General features: G+C 39.1%; 1 protein-coding gene across 1 annotated transcript in view; it reads left to right on the forward strand.

Annotated features, from left to right (window-relative positions):
- ZFPM2 (zinc finger protein, FOG family member 2) overlaps positions 1-26,574 on the forward strand; it is a 425,771-nt gene that overhangs the window by 90,532 nt on the left and 308,665 nt on the right. Inside the window, exon 5 of the mRNA XM_067537378.1 lies at positions 18,208-18,309. Within this exon, the coding sequence (XP_067393479.1) occupies positions 18,208-18,309 (102 nt within the window). The remainder of the gene's footprint in view (positions 1-18,207; positions 18,310-26,574) is intronic.

Consider the following 26,574-nt stretch of genomic DNA (forward strand, 5'->3'; position numbering starts at 1 on the left):
TATGAAGGCATATAAATGGCCCAGCTCCCGTTGAGTGTTTTGCTTTCAGAAGCTTAGTGCTGGTAGCATGAGGCCACATGTTACCTTTCAATGGACAAAAGACAGGAGGGGAAAACTCACCTGGGAAGCAAATGAGATTAATCTCACAGAGTTTCCTCTGCACCCTATTTCCAGTGGAAGGGTTTGTGAAATTATTGAATGAGGCCCAGTGTTGCTAGTAGTCATAATTTTGTCATGTCTCATGGTATTTGCTGTTTTTCTTAAAGCCTCAGCCATTGAAATCAAATTACATAATTTTTTTTTTCATTTTCTATCCTTCCTGGGTGTGGATGAAACTTGAAAATGTGAAATGAGAGTTGTACCCTGAAGTCTCAGAAAACAGAAAGAGAGAAAAAGAACCCAAATGCATTTCTTTGATGGCCTGACTCGTGATTTTGAAATGCTTGGATTTGGCAGTACTGGAGGCCTGCAGAACATACACATCCTTAAGTCTGCATGGTGAGATCCAGGAACCCTTTGTACTGAAGTTCTCCTTCTCCCATAATGACATCATGCCTTCGGTTATTTCTGCCTGCCCACCACTTGCTGCCTTAGAGGCTAGCAGAGCGAGTTAATGCTCTGTTATAAGGGGAGTGTGTCACAGAAAGTGACTAGCCCTAGAGGTAACCCTTTTCACTCCTATTTCCCCTTCCTACTTCTCCCAGAGAGAAGGTCAAATGGAGCAGGGAAGGGTTCTAATGAGGACCCAGATAGGCAAAGAGCAAGTAGCAAAGCTGCTGTTTACCCCCTTCTGTGCTGCTTTATTCATATCATGTTTGCTTTTTAATCTGTTCCCACCATGTACAGGGAGGGAAGAATTGGGCCCAGAGGTTTTAATTGTCCCAAATAGACATTGAAATTAACAGCTCATTGGAAAAGGGCAGGACTGAGTTCACATGTTATTGACCTGACTGAGATGGGATACGTGGGTATTCACAACTTGGCTACTTATGTTATTTGGATCGAGGGAGTTCTCAGGCAATCTCTATGTGGCTGTTTTATGGAGAAGTGACGTCCTGTTATATTTCAGTTTGCAACCAGCTTCCCTGATGTGTACACGGTACACTCCCATTTGTCTAAATGGTGTAGGGGGGCAATCAAAACTTTAGGATAACCCGGCATTCAGATAACAGAAGTGCGATTTTGAGCTGCAGTTTCCCTGCTATGGAAATATGGGGAATGTTGATGTTCACTTAATACTTTTTGAAGCTTGGGGCACACAATGCTTTTCAGAAGAGACTGATATTTTCTCTGGAAGTAGTTGCCAATACAACCCAGTCTTATCAGTGTTGTAAATCTGCTGGTTTATAAACCCCTCTGTTTCATAATCTCCAGCAATTGGCTATGACAAGGTGCAGTGGACTCATGAGATGTGCTCGTTATTTCACCAGCGATACTTAATTGTCAAATACCATGCCATTGTTTAAACTGGTTGAGGCAGCCCTGATGCTAACAAGCGCTAAGGGGCTAGTTGAGAATGTATTAGTTGGTTCATATATAGGGCTTCATGGGCGGGGAACACTGGATTTGGATAACTACAATTTTTTGATAAAAAGGATTTGGATAACTGGTCTTAAAGTGTGTGTTGACCCATTAGTTCTGGGTTGGAAAATTGGTTTGACCACAAAATTGCCAAACATAGACAGCAAAGGAGAATGGATCTGCAAAGTGTGAATCAAATGAATAAAACTGATTTTGAGTTATAAGTATTTAAACAACTTTCCTCTTCTCAAATTATTAATTGTTTGTTTTCCCTCTAATTTATAAATGTCTTGTTACAACAAAACACCTGGAAAATTCCCAAACCAAACCAACCAACCAAACAAACAAAAAAATCTGACTTTTAAAAAGCAGTTAAAGTTTCTAAATGTCAATAATTGTGCTTATCTGCCTTATCATTTCAAAATATCAAGAACTCAAAGTAAAGAAATGAACAGTATGTAAATGTGGGTGTATTATAAGCAGAGCCTATGCTTAAAGATGTCTTCTACTTTTATTATAAGACTCCACGGTTGCTTCTAAATAACTTTGTCAAACTTTAACCATTTTGATTGAAGATTTTTTCCATGTCAGGCTGTCAGAAAAGTTTCAGCAAAAATGGTTCAGATGTTTTTTGAGAATGAAGTTAGAAAAAATATGTTTTGCCAGTGATAACAAAATAAGATTAGGTCTGTCAAATGATTAAAATAAAATCTCACTTAATTGTGAGATTAAAATAATAGTCATGGTTAATTTCCGTTTTAATTGCACCATTAAAACAATAGTAGAATACCAATTTAAATTTATTATAAATACTTTGGATGTTTTTCTACATTTTCAAATATGTTGATTTCCGTTACAACACAGAATACAAAGTGTACAGTGCTCGCTTTATATTATTTTTATTACAAATATTTGTACTGTAAAAAGATAAAAGAAATAGTATTTTTCAATTCACCTCATACATGTATTGTAGTGCAATCTCTTTATCATGAACTGCAGTTTACAAATGTAGAATTTTTTTTACATAACTGCACTCAAAAAATAAAACAGTGTAAAACTTTAGAGCGTCCAAGTCGAAGCATGAAGTGACATATGAATGTTTAGCATATCTAGAACATAATACCTTGCAATGCTGGCTACAGCAGTGCCATGCAAACACCTGTTCTTACTTTCAGGTAACATTGTAAATAAGAAGCGGGCAGCATTATCTCCTATAAATGTAAACAAACTTTTTTGTTTTAGTGATTGACAACAAAAAGTAGGACTGAGTGGATTTGTATGAGGTGAATTGAAAAATACTATTTATAATACATTTAAGTTGGTATTCTATTATTGTTTAATAGTGCGATTAATTGTGACTATTTTTAATCTACTTAATATATTTTGCATTAAATGCATGCATTAACTGTAATTAGTTGACAGCCCTAAATAAGATCTTCTAACTGCTTCTTTGAGAAGCTATAGAACTTCCTTGGAGCAGGGACTAGAAATTAGGCAGGAGGTAGCTCTGGGGTCAAAGAGGTGGCTTTTGCTGTTGTGAAAATCCATGTCCAAACTATAAGCCTGTGAAAATTGCTGTTTGCACTTGCCCAGTAAAGATTTTTACAAGTTTGTTAGTGAAAATATCTGAAAATATCTCAACATGGTTTTTGTAAAGGGAAATCATGCCTTACCAATATATTAGAATTCTTTGCAGGGGTCAAAAAGCATGTGCACAAAGGTGATCCAGTGGACATAGTGTGCTTAGATTTTCAGAAAGCCTTTGACAAGGTCCCTCACCAAAGGCTCTTAAGCAAAGTAAGCAGAAATGGGATAAGAGGGAAGGTCCTTTCCTGGATCAGTAACTGGTTAAAAGATAGGAAACAAAGGGTAGAAATAAATGGTCAGTTTTCAGAATGGAGAGAAGTAAATAGAGGTGTTCCCTCTGGGGTCCATACTTGGATCTGTACTATTCAACATATTCTTAAATGATCTGGGAAAAGGGGTAAAAAGTGAGATGGCAAAATTTGCAGATGATATAAAACTACTCAAGATAGTTAAGTCCGAATCAGACTGTGAAGGGTTACAAAGGGATCTCACAGAACTGGGTGATTGGGCAACAAAACAGCAGGTAAAATTCAATGTTGATAAATGCAAAGTGATGCACACTGGAAAACATAATCCCAACTATATACATATAAAATGATGGAGTCTAAATTAGCTGTTACCACTCAAGAAAGATCTTGGAATAATGGATAGTTCTCTAAAAACATTCACTCAATGGCAGTCAAAAAAGCTAACAGAATGTTGGGAATCATTAGGAAATGATTGATTAGATAGGTAGATATATATAGATAGATAAGACAGAAAATATAGTATTTCATCCTTATAAATCCATGCTATGCCCAAATCTTCAATACTATGTGCAGATCTGGTTGCCCCCCTCTCAAAAAATGTATTAGAATTGGAAAAAGTACAGCAAAGGACAACAAAACTGATTAGGTGTATGGAAAAGCTTCCATATGAGGAGAGATTAATAAACTGGGACTTTTCATCTTAGAAAAGAGACGACTAAGTGGGAACTTGATAGAAGTCTATAAAAGCATGACTGGTGTGGAGAAAGTAAAAAAGAATGTTATTTACTCCTCATAACACAAATACTAGGGGTCACCAAATAAAATTAATAGGCAGCTAGTTTAAAACAAAAAGGAAATATTTCCTCGCACAACGCACAGTCAACCTGTGGAACTCCTTGCGAGAGGATGTTGTGAAGGCCAAGACTATAATGGGGTTCATAAAAGAACTAGATAAGTTCGTGGGTGATAGGTCCATCTATGGCTGTTAGCCAGGATAGGCAAGTATTGCTGTTTGCCAGAGGCTGATGGGATGGATCACTTGATGATTACCTATTCTGTTCGTTCCTTCTGAAGCACCTGGCATTGGCCACTGTCGGAAGACAGGATACTGGGCTACATGGACCATTGGTCTGACCCAGTACGGCCATTCTTATGTTCTCAAGATTCTGTCTTCAAGGAGCATGCGTTAACCTGAGGTTTCAATGGCTAAGAGGGACTTTCCCTGCAATAGTTCTTCCCGGTTGCTGGGGGCTGCTGTGGTACTTATCAGAAAATCAGAGATGAAAGAAACAATATTTCTTGTGTTCTTCTTGTTAACAATAGAGAGTTTGGAGGAGGAAGCAGCCTGACTTGAATGCATAGGAGTAATAGGCAGTGTGGGGACAGAGGAAGCTGGGGTGGCAGTATAGGGTGATAGGAGACAGGCAGACAGGGTGAGGATAGGAACAGAAAGAAACCAGGGACAGGCTATGGGCAATAGAAACAGACAAATAAAGGAGAGGCAGGACATTCTAGGGGAAAGGGGCAAATGGGGACAAGCTGGAGATGACAGGAATAGAAGGACAGGCTAGGGAATATGGTGCCATAAATGTGTAGTTGGCCATGCTATCTAAGGGGAAAATAGCATGTGATCATCTCATTAAAGAAACAATGTGGTTAAGGTAATATCTTTTATTGGACCAAATTCTGTTGGTGGGAGAGACCAGCTTTTATACCCGTCTGGGAAATATACTCAGTGTCACAGCTAAATACAAGGTGGAACACATTGTTTAGTATAAGAAGTTAACTCATATTTCAAAGGACCATTCAAGCTGAAGTGGCCTGTTAATGCTTCTCCAGTCATTGGGAGTAAAGAAAAGGACAGCTGGGGAAAGAAGGTTGTTCGTGGATTTCAAAGTGCTATAATAAACCATAAAACTAGTCTCCATTCAGTCCATGATTTTTAGTGTCTAGCAAAGTTATGAATTTAAGCTACCAGGCTTGTCTTTTAAAGTGTTGTGCAAGTTTCCTTTGGGATGAGGACTGATAAGTCAGATATAGACTGGAAAAGTGCTCACCAACAGGTGATTGTAATATTTTTGTCTTTTATCATTTTCCTGTTTGAGTTCATTCGAGAGCATACATCTCCTTTAAACACAATCATAATGCATATACATGGGGGGACTAAATAAAAGTTGCACAGGCATTTTCTTCCAGACTTTCTCCTACACAAACTTCCCAGAGGAAAACTCCATTGCTCTGTCTTCCCAAAACCCACACCAGTTCTCCCAGACAGTACTAATTTTGTGCACCACAAGCAACAGGGGAAAGGAAAAGATCTTTAGGTCTGATGCTTCCTATACCTCTTGAGGGTGGGATCTAACAAGTTGTCACACCCATCTCTCTTGCCCTGTGTGGGAGAGAAGCAGTATGATGAGAAGGCCTCTCTGAAAGGAAGAAATATCTAGAGTGGTAGAGGAAAGTGCATGAAGCTAAAGAATTTTCAAGTGGCTAAGTGTACAGAAGGGAAGGGGCAATAGCAGAGAGTAGATGGTGGCTTCTCTTTAGCATTGGAGGATGGGAAAATTATCAGGACAGCAGATGTGGGAATATTACTGGAGTTGTTAGATAGAGAAAGAGGCAAAGGGAGGTGATGGGTATCTCTGATAATTAGGGGAAGGAGTAGGAGAATCTGTTGGTATAGACTCTCTCATGGTTAGGTAGGTGTTCAGAGCCTCCATGGCACACAGTCTATGTTCCCACCTGACTGCTGCATTCTGTGCGGCTTTCTAGTTGTAGATGTGTTGTTGCGGTTCCTCCAGTGGGCTATCTCATCCCATTGCCCTATTACTAGAGGCCACATTGGCAAACGAATGCTGTATGTCACAAATCTGCAGACATTACTGACTGGGAGGGCATACCTGGCACCCTTAACACCATTGGTGGTCTTCAGGTCCCAAAGCAGGTGGGTCCAACCACAAACCAATGACTGGTGGAGCCCATTATAGATGGTGTATGCCTCATGGTACCAAAGACCAGGCTGCTTCAGATGGTGATATAGTTTGAGATTGAGGGAAACAGCTGCAGAGTGATTCTCCAAATAAGAGTCAATGAACACAAGGCTAAGTTATTTTCCTTCATACTATATGTGAAAAGATATGATTACCACCATCTATAATGCCAGCTGAACATTTAACATCCTGAAAATGTTTTCTCTGTGGTCTTTCTACCCTTTGTGTGTGGTTTTATTTTGTGTGTAAATATTCTCTGCTTCTTTTCTACCTTGCTCTAATGTCTAACAACCATGCTAGCTGTTTGCTGTGTTTGTGGGATCAGAAAGTAGGTTTAGCTATTTTTTTCAGAAACCTTTTTCAATCAATAGTGGTTCTTTTCTCCTCAATATGGGCTTTAATGACATATTTCTACCTCCTCTGATTCTACAGCAACTGGAAGCAGGATGAGCATAAGGCAGCTATACCATAATCACTTTGAGCTCAAGAAGGAGATCTTTACAGGCAACTTTGTTCTTTTTTCTTAACGGGATTAAGAAGCTCAGCTCTTTAAATTCTTACACATAACACTGACATTTCCAGGGTGTGTTTGGACCAGGGAGTTCAAAGAGAAGAAATAAAAAAGAAAAGCCAATATGACTTTGTTTTTTACCTTGCTGGAGGAGCTGTTTGTGCAAATCGCCTATAAGCTTATTGACCTGAATCTTTGACTCCTTGTTTTCTCTGGATTTGGCTGGAGTGTAGACACTGATAGAGCACTGATAGAGGTGATTCAACAGCCCCCAGCTTTGCTTGGCACCAGACCCCTCCCCCCCCAGGCCCGACATTATCTTTCCCTGGCAATACTTCTGTTTTGCAGGAGTTCATACTCCATTTAATTTTTTAAATTATTTTTAAGTTATGTTTTCTTTATGCAGGCTTTCCAAGTAAATGAAGGGCACATCAATTCTTTTTGGTAAGCAGAGATAGGAGAGGGCATGTAAGTGTGATGATGTGTTTTCATCTCCTAGGACAAAAAAAGATCCTGCATGTCATGAAAAAGTAACACTATTCAATAACATTCCTGTAAAGAAATATAGTATCAGACTGATTTATTTGTGTGTAGATTGGGGGTTCAGGGCTAAGGCATTCCACTCAGCTAAGTGTGGGTTAATTTCAGTTTGTCTTAATTCCATTCAGTTGAGGTAATTCACTTTTTCTGGCTTTGCTGGATCCTGAGCATCCTCCATTTCTTCATCAGATGCAGAATATGGATCTGGAGCAGTAGGGGATCGCTCATGGAAGCTGTAGCAGGGCAGATCTTAGTTAGAATTGGCTCTTTTCATAATGAAAGGAGGCTTTTTTCTTACTAACGTATGCCTCCTGCTTAACCCTTTTGTCTGTCATTGCTTTCCATCCCACTCAGAAAGAAAAGGGAGGAGATAGCAGAAAGTGTCAGAAGTATTTTTTCACTAGACTGAAGGGTCTCAGAATAGCAACTGGGAGACTGCCTGTCAACTACTCCATTTTCCTTTTGCTGTTACCCCGGATGTCATATCTAAAGATCAAGTCTTAGTCCCATTGACATGCATGCCAAAGTTCTCACTTCAGTGGGATCAGGGATTGGCCTTCTTGGCCAAGCAAATTTTGCTCATAATCACGAAGTGATGGCAGGGTCATTGAACAGAAAACTGAATTTCACAATTAACTAGCAAGCTGGATTTAAAAAATAAGCAAACAACTAGAGATAACTAGAGAATGGCTTTAAAATGTGCACAGTTGTGGGGTGAAAGTAACATTTTGAACTGCTTTAAAGTTTACTAAGCAGTTTATTAAAGTAACTCCTGTCTTTTCAGTCACTACATTTTGGGCTCCTTAAGACAGTGAAACTATTATCTTTATCACAGCTGCGTGTAAAGGGATTATTTAGTCACCACAAGTACTGTGCTGTCACTTTCCTAGAAATTGTGAAAGTGTAACCTGACTTGATGATCACAGAGTAAGAATTTCAGATGAATAAAGGTAAGCTCCCATAAAATATGAAATACACAAGTGACATACTTTTATCCATTTTCTTGCATACAGTATTATAGTTTTTTATCTGTTTCTGATTTTTTCAGGGGTGGGAGCTTCTCTCTCTTCCCCCTTTTTCTCCTGATTTTGTCTTCTTTACTTGGTTTTGGATGCTGGTGATGGGTTTTGATACATATCCTAAGGATTGATTGTCAACCCAAGCCCAGTTGTACATAAGCTTAGCACCCCTAATCAGCGGCTGTGGATGATGGCAGTAATATAACTCTCAAAGCACTATAAAAAAATAAAGCAATTCTACATCTATGACCTGATGGGATAAATATTATCTCTGGAAGGATTATGATGGATGACACAGAACTAAAGGAACCATTTACTTGTGACAGCTAATTCTGTCACTTGTTTTGGCACAGATGATGTCCTGACTGTTTTTGAAACGGCTAATCAGGATATTGCAGGAGTAATACTCGGAACATTCTTGGAGACTGGGAGACTAACTGGATTGGTATGGACTCCAAGATAGTAGACAGAGTACTAATTTTTGTTTTCTGATAGTCATTGCAACATAACTCATTTGGAGGTGATTTAACTGCTTCTTGGTATAGAGGTCACTGGAAGGCTAGAATTCAAGTACAAGCAACAAACTACTTGCAATAAGACAACTTAAAATTTCACTCATTATTGAGTGTTATGCAGAAAACAGTGTTAGAAGAGAATATAAAAAGGATCATAAAGGATTGCAGTGGTAAATGTAAAAGCCTGGATGTTCCTCTTCTCTGATACATGTTCACTTTGCCAGTTGGAAAGGTGGGTGGGTGAGAAATTCACATAAGAGAAACTTAATATTTTTAAAATAGGAAAATAACAGAATTTCTGCTTTAGTGAATCTAGACTACGAGAAGGCTCACACACCCTTAACTGTGTTCTTTGAGGCTTGCTTGGGCCAATTTGAACTCATCCCTCTATTCTACTCAGGGTCACTCATCTGGTTAGAAAGCCTGAGGCTTAAACTACTTAAAGTCCAGAAATTTAGGAGGCAGTCCTATAGAGCCTGAGAAATGTCCTGAAAGCTTGAACATCTAGTTAAAAGTGTGAGGCTATTTAGTAATGAACTAAAATATCATAGACACTTTTTTTTTTATAACCAGTTATAATCACATTCTCCCTCCCTTTGCAAGATCCTGCACCAAAAGAAACATGTTAACAAAGAAAATGACCTGGGATCACAGGTGGATGTAATGCAACAGTTAATTTTATTTTTTTACTGAGAATTGGCCACTGGTACTTTTAGCATTCTGGTCTGAGTGTTAAATAACGTAATTCCTTACCTCTTGATCACTAAAGATGTTGATTAGAACAAATCTAAGAGCTAAATTGTGCCTCGTAGGCACAGTTCACTACTGTGCCCCTTTGCACAGCTTATTCCCATTCCTAGTCCGTGTTATAACGAAGGGAGTACGGAGGAGAGGATTTCCTCAGTGTTGCCAATTCTTACAATTTTAACCTGATATCTCATTATAATTGTCTTTCAGTAAAACCCCAGCTACTGGAGTCATATATTAATTGAGAATTTCAGCTTTCAAACTTTTTTTTAAAAGAGTACATTTCTAGCCTTAATGGTTGCAGAGAAAAACCTGAACACACGAACCCTAAGTGCTCAAAAAAACAGAAGACAAATAAAAACACATAATTTATTGTTTTAAAAAAATCTCATGATTTGAAAGCCAATCCCAGATTTTTGGGAGTCTGACTCATGGTTTTGGAATGCTTGGGGTTGGCAATACTGCTCCAGAGAGCAGAAACTGCTATTCTGCCTGGCCCTTACATAAACTATACAAGGTGGTGGTCTTCCCTCACCCCAGTCACCATGTTAACCCTAGATAGAACCTGGCCCTAAGTGATTAAAGCTATTGTTCTTTCAGATGTGGGATTGCTGTCCCCGGGAAGCTCTAATCTTTTCCTTGGGGAATGAAGCCAGTCCAGGGAAAGGACCAGTCAGTTTCTGTCTTAATCCTTTACCCTTGGGACTCCATATATATGCTGAACCATGGCATAGCAGTTAGGCAGCTGGCATGCTCAGACCATTGTCCCATTGTTTCCTACTGGTCTGTCTTTGTGTCTGTGTCTGTCTGTGGTTTCTTGTCTTTTATTTAGATTGTAAACTGTTTGTGGCAGGGACCATCTTTTTTGTGTTTATAAGCACCTAGCACAGTAGGGCCCTAGTCCATGATTGGGGTCCTAAGTGTTACCGAAATGCAAATAATAACTAATAATGCCCACTGTTTACATGCTTATACAACAGGGGAGCCTTAATATTTTTGTGTACATTAGGGGAGAAATGGCTCGGCAAAATTTGATTGAGTCAGACTTAGGCCCTTAAAGATGTAGATAGGTGCCAAATAAGATTTTCAAAAGCACCTAGACACCTAATTCCCATGGAAATCACCTTTAAAAATTGCTCTAGGTATCTATCTGCAAGTTTAGGTGTCTTTAAAAATCTGGCCTTAAGTGCTTTGCTGAATGAGGACCAGGTGCTCAGAGCCTTGCAAGATTGAGCTCCAAGTTTGGGCTTTATCTAGATCAAATCGAGGAATTATTCTTGCAACTTGGAAGAACTGTTCACTGGGGAAGGATGGTGAGACTAGAGAGAGCTCTTAGAAATCAATGGGAAAGAGGAAAGTTCACCTTGACTCCTCAAATGATATTTCTTGTCATGTTCACGGAATAGTTGCTTCAAGAAAGTTAATCTGAATATAAATGCTGCCAACTCAAAATTCATAGTGATAGGAGAGAGGATGTAAGAGGAGGCAGGGATATAGTGTACAGGAAAAGTATTAAGCAATGTAACATTTTTTTACTTTTCTGCAGGAAATCCTGTAGTGCAGGTGATGCTTTTCTTGAATAGAGGTAAACGTGGATTAGAAGAGTAAGTAGTACAGTCACCAAGAGAGTATCAAAGATCCAGAGAAGAAGAAAAGTTAGACTGATTAAATGAACCTGAGAACATAGCAAGGTCTTACCCAATCCTTAAGAGTACAGTAGTAGCTGAAATGGACAGAAATGCCTGACCTTGATAGGATGGTTTTGGTATAAAACATTGAATCTGCCTTCCTGCAGATAATCTGCGTGTGGATTATGGTGATTGATCGTATAACTACTAATGCTCACCTTTGCATGTGCATCCATCACTCCTGACTCCCCCAAACGAAAACAAAACACTTTAGGAGAAGGTACTGTGGATTGTCCCCAGTATTTGCCATACTGTAAATAAGAAACCTGACTATGATATTGTCCAGGGCAACCAGGAGCATGAAGTTATCCAAAATGAGATTCAGTCCAGGTTAAACACTAACTACTGACCACCACTATCCAAACTGAATGTTAGGAAGAGTGCAGAACACAATAACATAAATGGTTTCAAAGAAGAAAAATGCTGAGATGACTGGTTACAACATTTGAAATAGAATTCAGTGTAATGACCTAGGTAAAATAGCTGGGCTCATTCATGTAGATGTAGTTAGGAGAATAATTTATGTTCTATGTTGAAGGCCAGATTCTGCTCATACTTTAGTTTTACCACTGATGTTACTCCTGATTTACATCAATATAAGTGGTATCAGAGTCTGGCCTTGATAGTTGTAAATTCTCCATTATCCCAATCCCCAGGGCAGCTTCACTGGAAAACCATACCTGTGCTATATTTTTCCCCCTTCCAAAGCCTGTAAGAGAGAATTTCTTAGCACAACATTGTAGCCACTGTAGTCTTATCTACCTGGTCCTGAAACCAAATGATGCCTAATATGGTGAGGTATGAAGACATCAATTTCAATATATTTTCACAGCTTTATTCTGAAAGTCAGCATTCTCATTCAACAAACGGATTATAAATTTAAATAGGATCTTTGGCATTATATAGATGTACTATACATGTTTGGTATATGCTGAAAACTTACACGACCATCAGCATTAGAGTGCTTTGCTTTTTTATTTTTCAGCGCCTGCAGAATCTGACTTATATTTTAAAATTATTTTACAGGAGGCTAGTTATGTCCACATCAGGTGGCATGTATGGTTATTTTAGGACATCCATATGCTGTCAAAATTTAGCAATAAGTCCAATGCAAATCCAGCTGAAGTATTTCAACTTGAATGTGGTTCCCTTCAAAGCATATGAGGTCAGTCTGCAGGGATCATGGAAGAGCAACACTATTTTCACTTAGTAAGCTGCTTTCATTGGATTCCTGGGGCCAAATCCTCAACAGGTATAAACTGATGTAGTCCTGTTGGCTATGCTGATTTACAGTAGCTGAAAATCTGGTTCGTAGTTTCTATTAAGGTTCCAGTTCAACAAGGTACTTAAACAATTTTCAGCATGTGAGTAGCCTCATTGACTTCAATATACTTTGTTTTACATATGCTTATGTACCTTGTTAAATTGGAGCCTCATATGAGTAATGATATTCCAGAATCTCAGAATCAAACCTCGTTTTGTTTTTAACAGTACAGAATGTTATCAGGATTCATGGCAATTTTTTCTAAATTGATTTCTTATAATTGAGAAGTGATGTTTCATTCTGAACAGCTTTGTAAGGACGTTAACAACTTAGGTTTACCTTTATGCTGCTAGGGAGAATGAACACAAACTGAATTCCAAAATTTTAATGTTCTCTTACTCCAGTATGAGCTTCAGTTCGATGTTTGTGACTGGTACCTTTACCCAAAGCTATCTTGTCTGATGATAAAACCATGAGTGTATGAAGCTCACACATTTTTCATCTCTTTTATGACCTTATCTCTCATGAGCGGCTTCTATAAAGGTACCCTAAGTATAGGAAGCACCTGGAAAACATATATGATATCTATGCTGTGATAAACAGTTGTGAAGAAGAAAGTAGATCTGTCAGTTCTGAACTGTTCATTGTTAAAAATACTTTGTTGATTTAGCTGATTGCAAAATACATTATAGGGTGACTAACAGCTACTGTAACACTCCTTGTTGAAAAAGTTCAATAGTTATATTGTCAAAGAATTTCTGTAAGAGGCTAATATTGATAGGAACAACATGGATAAAAAGAACAGGGTTGAGAATAACTAGCTGCTGGTGTGGCTGCTTTCAAATACTGCAATGACTTGTAATAAAATTTGGTTTAATAAAAATTGGAAAACCTCTATTTTATGTAAAAATACTTATTTTTTCAGAAACAATGGTTATACATTTGAAATTGTTTGCCTCTTTGCCTGTATTGGTAGAGACTTCAAAGCCCTGCCCCATACGTTTCAAAGAGTATATTCCATTTTACAATTTACCTGTTCTTTTGAATCATGATCAGTTGTGCTACATTGAGCCATACTATGTTCATTTTCCTCTTACTGGATTCCCATTTGGTTATTAACACTGGGGGCTAGATTCACAAAGGGACTTAAGCACTGCCAGTTTAGGCACCTAAATCACAGACTTAGGCATCTCTGGTATTCACAAGATCCCTACTCAAGTGCCACCAAACCTTGTAAATGCCTAAATTAATTTGTCACCTAAGTTTTTGCAGTAAAAGTTCCCTAGGTGCCTGTGTTTCTGCCTCTGAGCATGTGCACTGCTGCCCCACTCTAGCATCCAGATGCCTGTCTCTTTCCTAAACCCCAGTGCAGTTCACAAACTGACGGAAGACAAGTGTTCGGCCACCTAACTCACCTGCAGGACCTGCTCTGGGTAGGTTTGCTCTGAGTGTGCCCAACTCCACACAAAATAACTGGGGGAAGAAAAGGAGAAGGTGGCTACTCTCCCTTATAACTTTAGTCCAGTGGTTAGGGTACTCATCTAGGATAGTGGAGATCACTGGTTCAAGCCCCCCACTGATGAGGGAAAGGGATTTGAACAGAGGACTCCTACTTCCTGGGTGAGTGCACTAACCCAGGGTTATGGGATATTCTTCTTTGAGTAGTGCTCCACTGTAGGCGTGTCGGAGTCCCTGCGTTGCTAATCAGAGAAATTTGGTAGCAGTGTCCCTTGGTCCTGCACATGTGTGTTGTCCCCTCCTGCTGTGCCAGGAGACTAGCCAGTGTGGGTGGGCTAACTGTCCTCAGTTCCTTCTCAACCGCCCTGGCTAGAGAGGGGACATTTAGCTGTCCATTAACGGATCATTAAATTCCTTTTTCAACTGTTAATTTTTACTTTGTAAATCTTCCAGTCTGCTTCTAATATCTTTTATTTGGCTGTGCCCCTCCAGCCCCAAAAACAAAGAAAAAGAAGAAAAGACTTTGTTCGTGTGGACCCCAGTGGGGTGGGTGGCGGGGTCTCCCCTGGACAAGGATATGTCCAGCTCTCCTGGCTTCAAGAAGTGGGCTCTGGGCTGCAGCGAGGCGATCTCAGTCGCAGACAAGCACTCTCAGTGCATTTTCTGTCTGGGCGAGGGTCATAACTAAAAGCGAGTGCTCCCTCTGCAAACAACTTTGACCAAGATCTCATAAAGACAAAGTGCTTCGCCAAAAGATCATCTTTATGGAAGTGGCTCTCCTACCATGGCCGTCAAGCGGGTGTTAGTCTTCCCCGCAACCTTCTACATTAGAGGATAACGGGTCAAAAAAGACAGTTGGGATTTCTCTAATAAATTGAGGAAAAGAGCTGGGAGACCACTTAGTGAGCCCCAGGATAACTGAAAAGGATCTCCATCTCGCATGGTATCCTTGGCACTGCCGGCACCGAAACAATCCATTGCCCAGGCCTCCCCACGACCATCCAGCACCACTGATAGGCTCAAGGATCCTTTGGGCATGGGCACCGAAGCTGCAGTACGCAAGAACAAGGGCAAATGCTGTCAGGCACTCCCAGTATGCTACTCAATATTGGTACTGCCAGTGACACCAGCCCATTCGGAACCAGAGACGTGGGTATGGGCAAAGTCCCTGTTATTGGCACCTCCACCGAGGTGGTCAGTGCTGACCCAGTTCCACCAGTCTGAAGACCAGGTGGTCATAGAGTACCCCAACTCTCCATGCCTCAGTACTGGAGCTCTGGAACTGTGCCGCATCCGCTCTAGTGGCTGTTTCCCTCGGCCATATCCTGCACCGCTGTTGTCAAGTGAGGAATCAGAGAGTGAGCCAGATGAGGCTTCTATTTACTCAGCCCAACACCAACAGGGTCCAGGCATGTACTGCCAGATGGCACCACCACCATCTTGGTATGGGAACCAATGGGCACCTTCCACTAGGTCCTATGCCACTGCAATGGACATATTGGGACCACTGGGCAGCACACCAGCAACCAACATCAAAAGCGCCAAGTGTGGCCCAGGATCCCTCCAGACATGCTCCCTCAGCCCAAGACATAGAAGAACAAGAAGGGGAAGCAGAGGAAGAGGATGTACATAACGCCATATCTTCCTTGTTCCCTGACGAGGCAGTCATGCCGTCACCACCATCTCTGGCAGATGATTTTAGACAGTTCCAAGAGTTGGCAAAGAGGGTAGCTTATACCCTTCATATACTCCTGGAGGAGGTAAAGGACTCTCACCATGAGCTGATAGACATCTTACGTGCCTCAGCTACTTCCAAAATTGCCCTACCAGTTAATCAGGCCATTCTAGACCCAGCGAAGGTGATATAGCAAACACTGGCATCAGTGGCCCTGACTTGCAAGCAGGCGGACAAAAAATATTATGTCCCGGCTAAGAACTCAGTTCCTCTTCACCTACTTCACCACGCAGCTCCATTGTGGGGGACACGGTCAATTCCTGGGGTTGGCAACATCACTCTAGAAACACACCATACGACCGGGACTGGAAGTACATTTTTCAGCAGAAAGGCATACTCGTCAACCTCTCTACAGTTTAGAATTGTCAACTACCAGGCACTACTGGCAAAGTATGACTACACCAATTACAATAGAATCAAAGACTTTATTGAGAAATTTCCAGAAGCCTCTTAGGATGCTTTTAAGGCCATCATCTAAAAGGGACAGTTGGCGGCAAAGATGGCCTTACAGTCAGCCTTTGATGCGGCTGATACAGGGGTCAGGACCATCTCCATGGCTGTGGTGATGAGGCGAACATCATGGCTCCAGCTCTCGGAATTCCTGAAGGAGGTGCAGATCACAATCAAAGACCTCTCCTTCTAAGGTGTGACTCTTTGCAGAGAAGACTGACACTGCTCTCCATTCTTTGAAAGATTCCAGGGCAACTCTCTGATTTCTGGGCATATATAATCCATGACAAAAGAGACAATTTAGTGGTCAGTACCATCAGAGACCATACCTGTCCCAATTCATGCCTCAGTGCAGTTACGAGCCAAAGAGAAAGAGAAAAAAATCCTCCAGACGCAAGCCCTCTGGGATCCAACCCTCTGCCCAAACCACCTACCCAGAAACACTTTTGACAGGCAGGTCAAGACGCTGCAAGACCACTCCCAACTGCCATCTACCCCATTTGTCCACTGTTTGACAGCGTTCCACAGTGCCTGGGAGCACATAACCATGGATAAATGGGTCTAGGAAATTCAGTCTTTGTTATTCCATCCACTTCACATCCCTATGCCCTCCACAATACCTTTTCCCAGACTTTTCTCACGAGAGTTTGCTACGGCAGGAGATAGATCTCCTGCGGCAGTTAGGAGTCATAGAACTTGTGCCTCAACATCTGCGAGGCAAAGGTTTCTACTCTTGCTATTTCCTAATACCCAAAATAAAGGGAACTTAGAAACCCATTCTGGACCTCCGAGCTCTCAACAAGTTTATCAGAGGTCAGAAATTCAAGATGGTTATCCTGTTGACGATCGTTCCCTCATTGGAGCAGGGAGACTGGTTTTCAGCCCTCGATCTACAGGATGCCTATCTTCACATCTCGATATTACTGGCTCACAGATGCTTCCTGAGGTTCACCTTAGGAAACTATCACTACCAATACAGAGTCCTGCCCTTCAGACTGTCATCAGCCCTGAGAGTATTCTCCAAAGTTCTCTTGGTAGTAGTTGCTCGCGTACACTCTCAAGGGATTATGATCTATCCCTACCTGGACAACTGCCTCCTTAGGGCCTGATTGCTACAGGAGGCTCGTTGAGCCATCAAGGACACGATACACTTGTTCATGGAGCTAGGCCTTCAAATCAGTTCCCAGAAGTTGACCCTTGTACTGGTCCAAAGTTTGGAGTTCATAGGGGCCGACTGGAACTGGTGCCTTTTCACAATATCACTCTATCTGTAGCTTACCTCCCGGGCACACAGTACTCAGTAGCGGACAGTCTAAACTGTAAATTTCCACATGGCCATGAGTGGGAGATGCTCCTGGCAATACTTCATGTAGTGTTCTCACATTGGGGAACACCATCCATAGACCTGTTAGCCACTCACTAGAACAGGAAATGCAAACAATACTGCTTCAGAGCAGGGATCAGCCAGCACTCCCTGGGTGATGCTCTTCTTCTCCCCTGGGACAAGGACTTTGCCTCATTTCCTCTCCCACTAAAAGGCCTGTTAAGGATCAAAAGGGATAGGGTCCATCGCTCCCACATGGCAGAGGCGAACGTGGTATCCTTACATGATGCAGTTCACAGCGTGCCCATCGATCACCCAGCCATGCTGCATCTTCTCTCTCAAGACAAGGGACACACCACACATCCCAACTTGGGGATCTTCTGCCTCAAGGCTTGGCTCCTACATGGTTCCAACAATTAGGATCAACATACTCAAAAGAGGCCCTATGTTGGTATCCACTGATTATTCACAGGTGTTTACTTCTTCAACAATGTTATCTTCTCTCTCGTTCTATATTGTATAATATAGGTGCACGCGTACACACAAGTACACTTACAGAGATTCTGAGTGTCATAGAAATTATTTAAGTTTTATGTATTTCTTTTTTCAGGTGATGAAGAGGGCAGCCAGGAGACAGCAGAATCAGATGCTGATGCACAGTCAGAGAAACCAGGACAATTCATTGTGGAGACACCTGACTGGGATGGGCCAGGTAGGAGGAAATAAATGAAAATCCAGAGTAAATAATTTAAAATGGAGACTCTGAGAATATTTTCCTTATGTTTCAGTAAGTAGGTTCAGTGTTGCATTGCTTTGTCCATGGAAAAAACTTCCTGTGTTCATGTGATGCCTTGGGATAGCTACAGATAAGAGCTGAAGAAAAAATGCTTCATCAGATAGCTGTTCTGTGCATGTACATCTTGCATGAAAATCATACAGAGCAAAATTCCCATGATATTGCTAGTAGAAAAAAAATGTTATTCCTTAGCATTTTGAGGATTAAATGCAGGATTGGAATTACAAAGAGGATACCAGTTTCATTGCTGTCTGTGGCTGGTAGTGCTTCCCTATTTTGCTCTGTTTTCTGTGGTCAAAAATCTGTATCTAGTCCCAAACTCTTAGCTTACATTTAGCAGTATATTGAGCTTAACAAATGGATATGGCTGCCAATGATGTTTTCAAGGACTTTTCTTATCAGTTTTCATTTAATATAAATAATTTAACGCACCTTGGTCATTGACTTCAGAATTAAGAGAGAAACCTTTTGACTGCGATCAATAAACTGTAAGAGCTTCATGTGTAAACAGAAATTTGCAGTAACATTTTCTGTTATGAACAGTAAAAACTTTTCAAATACAATATTATTGGAGTAATATTAGGCAGTATCACAATTCCATGGGCATGTGAGGGAGGGAGCTCCAAACAGCCATTAGTTGTAAATAGGTAAAACTTGGTTTGTGTTTTAAAAATACATAAAAACAAAGGGCTAGATCCTATAGTCCTCACTTTGGCAAACTTCCAGCTTAATTCCGTGGAATTTTTCTTGGTTATGAACAGCAGAATTTGTCCCAAATCATTGTATTTAATGTATTTCTTCGATCCTAAGGGCAAAACATATCCTTAGAGTAGCTCTGTTTCTAAACAGAGAACATTCCCCTTAAAAGGATGAGCATCAGAGAAGGGAGCTATGAAAGTATTCTGGCAATAATTTATAATGCAATAACACTTTTCATTAAAAAGAATTCCCATATTTCAATCACATTTTCATCCTTGCTTGAATTTGCAAATTACTGTATGCTGTGCATGAAGAGGAGAACTCCTGTGGTAATTTTCTGAAACCAGCAGCTGGAAAATATAATGCAAACAAAAATGAAGATACAGTATATCTCTGATTATTATGATTTCATTTATAATGTTGTTAATGATATACACAAATATGTTTTTATTCTGTACAAAGCAATGTATTATATAAAACAAGATTTGGTATTAAAATGTATTACAGTAAATTTAAAATTGCATGAAAACCTCTTTTGAAAGAGAACAGCTTCTTCCAGCTTCTTTACTGTTTTTGAGATTGTTATTGCTGCATTAAATTTACTCCCTTTATCATAGGAATAAAATGTCTCTTAAGAACCTTAAGCTTTGTGATTTCCTTGTTGCTATTTTATTTTTAGAGCAAAATGAATGTACTTGAGACTATAATTTTTATTATTGGTTGTTATTGTCATTATGTGAATTAAATTGATGTGTAGGAATCTTTGAGGGGATATTTTTGATGACAGAAAGAAATAGAAGGTTTTGGTTTTTTTTTTTTTTAAATTTTTATGTAGATACTTGGTGATTTTTGTCCTGGATGTTAAAAGGGTAAGAGATACATTTCTTGATTTAAATGTATAATAATATACTGTGTGTGGAGATGAAACTAGAGACTGAGAATGAATATAAGGAAACTTCTTTTTGTCCTTAGAGAAGTCACCACCACTAAAATTGAATCAGAGCTTTAATTCATTTAAATATTAGTCTATCACATGGAAATAACATGTTTGTAGCACAGAAGAGAATAAATACATCACATGCCATGCTCCTGCCACACTCACTTTCTCTTTTCTAGTTCTTTAAATGAAATTCTGTATTCGTTCTTTTACTAATATATATAAAAAACAATAGAACGTGCAATGCAATACAGGAAAAATGAAAATAGTTTGTCTTTGTACAATTTTTGAGTAAATCTAGTTTTCATGAAATTCACTGGCTTGACAATGCTGGAGAATGACATCTTTGATTATTTGAAGATTATGTACCAGTAGAGCATAGGAAGAGCCAATACAAATTTACCTCCATTTCTCCCCAATGTGCCTCTGCCCTTTCTTAGAGAATCCACTTCTTGGAATTAGAGGGTGGCATAATCTCCATTACCTGTTCAGTCCTTGATCTCTTCACTGAGATTCAAGTTGATAATAGTACCAATTGTGGTGGTGCTTCCACTTTCCATTGGAACTGGATTGTGATAATCAAGGGCTATGGAACAGCCATTCAATGGTAATTTTTTTTGACCTAGGCTGAATTTTTAAAAAATAGGTTTCGTTCTTTGTTTATGTTTAAGTGACACCTCTGTGATTTATAGGATCCTCAGTTGATGGGGGATTCAGGCTCTGAGATATTTATTAGTAATTAACTTATAATTAAGGATAGGTCAAAATCAAAACCCCAAATCTGAAAGCGAATTTTTGTCTCTTTTTCTTTAAAAAAAATAATTTGCTTCATGAAACTGTGCCAGTGTGTCCAGAGACTTTTGCAATTGGGTGCATTTTTATAAACAAAAATAATTTTTTAAAAAATTAACTTTTTCCCTCTAAATGTGCTGTAGCTACAGGCAGCTCCTACTTAGGTTTCTCTTTCAGCTCACAAGATCATTCCCTTCACTGACTATAAAGCAGCTCCGGGGGAGCCATCTTGTGTAAATGTATGCGTAAATTGTCCTCACTATTAACAATTTTTGTTCCTCTATCGTGTTAAAAATATTTATTTTTTAATTAACAGAGGACTTTATTCAGACATGGGGGCTGGAGCAGATGGCCTGTGCCCTCAAGGCTGTCAGGCAAGAGCAAATTTCTTAATTTTGCTCACACTGTCATGCAGCCTTATCTCAAATCTTTCTCACTTCTACTTTGGACAGACTAAGGGCTAGATCCTGCTTCTATTAAAGCTAATGGCAAAAATTCCAGGATCAGATATAGTTTGGGGAGCATGATTGGGCATTAGGCATGGAAAATTTAATGTGAAAAGGATTTATTTTTCAAAAAGTGATGTGTGAATGAAAACAGGCGTCTATGAGGGAAGTAATTTTTCAGCCTTAAATATAGTGTTTGTTATCAAATGAGTGTCATGGTATGTGCTATAGCTCTTTAATCTCTCTCTATATGTACGATATCAGTGTTCTAAAATGATAATGATCAGTGTTCTAACAGATATTGAATAAGATGGGGTTCTGATTGCTGACTGCTACAGACCACCAAATCACATGAGAAAACAAGATCAGAATGAATGTCCTTAAGTACTTACGTATAATTTTGTAAGAAAAAAACCTGCATAATCATGTGGAACTACAATCTGAGTGCCATATGCTGAAGATCTTATTCTGCCATCATTAACATATCCTCAGAATTTCTAAAAATTATAGATGACCATTTCCTAACCCAAAAAGTGTGGCATCCAACACAAGGGAATTCTGTATTAGACCTTGACAGATAAAGAGGGGTTGATCACAGAACTAAAAACTAGTGGTTGTTCAGGTGAAAATGATCATGGCTTGATTACATTTCTTATGTGCAAACAGAATCTTAGTAACATGTATATTTGGTGCTTTAAAATGGCTAATTTCAAAGCTGAAAACAATTATGAACCAAATCAGCTAGGAGAAAGACTTTAAACAGAATCATAATTGGGAAATGTTTAACAGTATTTTACTAGATGCCCAAAAAAGCCATAATCAAGAGAGAAAACGATGCAGGTTAAAAAAACTAATCTGATTTACAGGGAAAGTGAAGCAGCTATATATATATATATATATATATATATATATATATATATATATATATATATATAAGTGAAGCTGTGTGTGTGTGTGTATGTATACACAGAGATATAGTTGATAGCACTGAGTATAAAGGAGAAGTTAGGAATTGTAGAAAATTGATAAAGGAATCAAAAGGATAGAAAGAGAACTCTATGGCTCATAGAATTACGGAATAAAGAAATTTTCTTTCAGTATATTAGTAACAGAGAAAATCCTAAGAATGTTATTGGTCCATTACTAGATGAAAATAGTAGAATTGTCAATAATAATGCGAAAAAGGCAGAAGCATTCAATAAATTTGTATTTGAGAAAAAGCCAGATTATGTATTCATATCATATGAAAATGATGAAATACTTTCCGTTCCTACAGTAACTCAAGAGGATATTAAAAAGCAGTGAGAAAAGGTAGAGATTTTTATATCGGTAGGTTCGAATAAACTTGCATCCAAGAGTTTTTTTTGTTTTTTGTTTTAAAAACAAGCTAGTTGAGGAACTCTCTGAGCTGTTAATGTTAATTTTCAATAAATCTTGGAACATTGGGGAAGTTCCAGAGGAATAGAAGAAAACTATTGTGCCAATATTTAAAAAGGACTTGACATCGATCCAGGGTGAAATAATGGAACAGCTGATGTAGAACTCAATTAATAATAAATTAAAGGAGCATAATATAATTAATGCCAAACAACACTGGTTTATGGAAAATAGATCTTGATATCTTTTTTGATGAGATTACAAGTTTGGTTGATGAAGGTAATAGTGTCGTATATTCAGACTTTGCTAAGGCATTCTGTCCTGGGAAGCAAAAACTCGAAAAAGGCATAAGGGTCTTCAAATGAACATAGTCACCCAATGGAATGCTGTGACCAAAAGAGCTAATGTGATTCTTGGTTGAGTAAATGGGAATATTGAGGAGGAGTAGAAAGTAGGGATGTAAATATCGGTTACAAAAGGTAACTGTTTAAACTATTAAAGTTATATTGGTTAACTGTTTAACCAATATAATTTTGTGTCCCCCCCGACACTCTGCCTCCTCCCCTCAGCCCCTGGGTAGCGCCCCCAGTCTGTGGGGGGACCCTCCTGTCTTGGACCCATGGCCCCTGGGTGTTCTGAAGCACGATGCTCTGTAGCGCCTGCACTAGGGCCTCTGCTTCTCTGGGCGGCAGCAGCAGCGCAGCCGCCTCCGCCATGGCCCATCGCCATCACCATGGAGATGGCGAGCCCACACCGCTGGTTAACCACCGCATCGCCGGATAGCAGATAAGTATTAGTCTTAATGGTAAGACTAATACTTATTGATTAACCGTTTAAGAGTTTAGTATTTTACATCCCTAGTAGAAAGGTTATATTACCTCTTATCTGACACTGGTGTGACTGCTACAGGAATACCATGTCCTATTCTGGTATCCACAATTCAAGGATGCTGAAAAATTGGAGAGAGTGTTCAGAGAAGAGCCATGAGAATTATTAAAAGATTGGAAAACATGTCTTGTAGTGAAAGACTTAAGAATCAAATCTACTTTGCTTATCAAAAAGAAGGTTAAAGAGTGAAATGAATAGTCTGTAAGTACCTATGTGGGGAACAGAAATCTGATAACAGAGGGTTCGTCAGTATAGCAGACAAAGGTATAACAAGATCCAGTGGTTGGAAGTAGAAGCTAGATAAATTTGGACTAGAAATAAGCTGCAAATTTTTAACATTGAGGGTAATTAATTAACCTTTGGAAAATTTACTAAAGATTGTGGTGAATTCTCCATCACTGTAAATCTTTGAATCAAGACTGGATGATTTTCATAGATGTGCTCTAGTTCAACCACAACTATTGGACTTGAAGCAGGAATTAAGTCAGGGAAGTTCTATGGCTTGTGTGATGCAGAAGGTCAGCTTTAGCATCACAGTCATCTCTTTTGGCCAAAATCTACAAATGAATTCTATGAATGATTTATTGTAATATATATCACTCTTATAATATGTGAAATTTGAATGTAGTTTATTTATAATGCTTTAGTAGCAACAAATCCTGTCCCACATCAAATAAATGCAAATATTTTTATTTCTCTGAGAATTTCATATTTCAGATAAATTTCAATGATACCTTCTTTGTGCATTTTCAATTACACTGGCTTTTAAGTATGATTTACTTTTTGATCATGAAATAATAAAACATTACAGTATATGACATCTCATATCATACCCTGGAAAATCCTGTTCACCTTTCACAAGGGGGGGAGGGTGAATTTCAAGTGTCAAGCACCAGAACTGGAATAAGATTTTCCAAAAAAGTTCAGCTCCCTTTTAGACCTCTAAAATGTGTCAGATTTTCTAAAGAACTCAGCACCTAATACACTTAACTCTTTTGACAGTTATCTATCTTCTAATATTGTTCTCATCACCAATGAGTGCCTTACAATTATTAATGGATTTTTATCTTCACAAAACTCCTCTGATGGAGGGAAGTATTATCCTCAATTTATAGATAGGGAATTGAGCCATAGGGTAGGTTAAAGTGACTTTCCCCAAATTACACAGGAAGTCTATGTTTGAGGTAGAAGATGAACCCAGGTCTACTGAATCTAACTCCAGTGCACTATCCACTAGACCATACTTACTCCCATCTGACAGTGGCAAAATGAACTGAACTTTCTTAAAGTCAAATGGAATTCTTCTCATGAGGACGATGGGAGGATTTGTCCCCACGTACAAGCCAAAAAAAAAAATCATACTGAGGAAAATGCAGCTGAAGACTGATTTTTAAGATTCTAATTGATGATCGTGTCTTACATAACCTGTTTATGTAGGTATGAATATACAGTAGACTTTCACTGCAAGTCAAATCCTGCTTACAGCTAGTCAATGGAAGTTTTGCCAGTGACAGCAATGGAAGCAGGATGAAGTCCCACTTCACCTTCACATGGTGAGGCCTATTGTGAAGTAACGAGGTTTATAAATTAGGGAGCAGCTGAAGAAAAACAAGAATAAAGTCCAGAATAATGTATCAAAAAATATTTGTTCAGCTATTTGTCCACTGTAGGTTGATTCTTATTTATGAGGATGTATCAGAAAATGTATGTAGAAAAATAATGATAAAACATAAAAATACTGTGTGACTATTAACTTTTTACTGAACGGTAGGAAAAGTTGGTCAATATATTGTACGAATTATAGAGTACCATTTTAGTAGAATGTGGATTAGTGCAGTTCTACTGTATTTTGTATACCCAAGAGTACACATCTTTGCCTATTATAAAAGGTGGTTTGAAAAATTTGTCTTAATAGATTTACTGCAGCCATCTGTATGAATCACTGTGACTCTGTATTGATTGTTGGGCTTATCCTGCATTATTTAGTAATACCAGAAACAGTTTGGGGTACAAAGCAAAGAAAGTGTTTGGTATAGATTGGAATGGTAGTAGACCACTGTGAGATTGAAACAGACACTAATGATACTGCCTTTTTTTTTTTTTTTTTTAAACCAGTACTAAGAATGACTGGGAGATTACAGTCCTGATTTCGTTTCTTTTTTGACTGGGGAAATGTGGCAGATATAAGATCTGGGAAATGCTATTTGATGTAAATTAACAAAAATCCATGAAACATCGTTAACCATAGATATAGTCTGACAGTAAGAAGAATATTGTGAAGAAGCAGAGGAAATCATAGAATGACTGTGTGTTACTCTGACAGTGAATCGGTATTATCTCTCCTATCAGATAATGCAGTTATCATTAATTTTCACATTTGCATTTCAATCTTTGGAAGGAAATGACTGTTGCCGGATGAAGATAAGAGCTCTGTACCACTATAATGAACCATCATTTTATCCTGATGCTTTGTATCCATATGAAAATGAGGTTGGGTGGTGGTGTGGGATATGAGGAGGGGGTGGGCGGGTGTTAAAGAAACATTATAACAAAGTGTCAAAATCACTACAGACTTTGGAGCCCTTTATGAAACAAGAGGCAGTCTAAATAAATCTTCTGTAGTGAAGTGGATACCGGATTAAAAGAAGAAAGGCTAGTTCCTGTATTGCAAGAAAAACTGGAAGAAAGGGGGAAATTTTCTGAATCTTATTCCCTTAATCCAGTTTCCACCACTAGTTTAGAAATGGAAAGAGGGCATGGAAACAGCATGGTATGAGGGGCTGTGATGTTACTCATCAAGTTAATCTCTTTTGTGCTACAGGTCTGCTTCTGACACAGTGCACTATGATCATGGGTACATTAGAAACAGAGAGAAAGTTTGATGGAAGGCATGCCAGTATAGGGCTGTCTCCAAGGTTTGAGGGCAGCTGAACTCTGGAGTTCTTTTATTACATGGCCATAGTCACATATTACATGCAGATCTTCATATTATTTTCATATTGGTGTGGATAGTAGGTCATAGTCATTATTCAGTGTTATGTT

The sequence above is a fragment of the Emydura macquarii genome, unplaced genomic scaffold (assembly GCF_026122565.2).
Source record: "Emydura macquarii macquarii isolate MOO-44397 ecotype Brisbane River unplaced genomic scaffold, CSIRO-AGI_Emac_v2 contig_383, whole genome shotgun sequence".
In the NCBI taxonomy this organism is placed as follows: domain Eukaryota; kingdom Metazoa; phylum Chordata; order Testudines; family Chelidae; genus Emydura; species Emydura macquarii.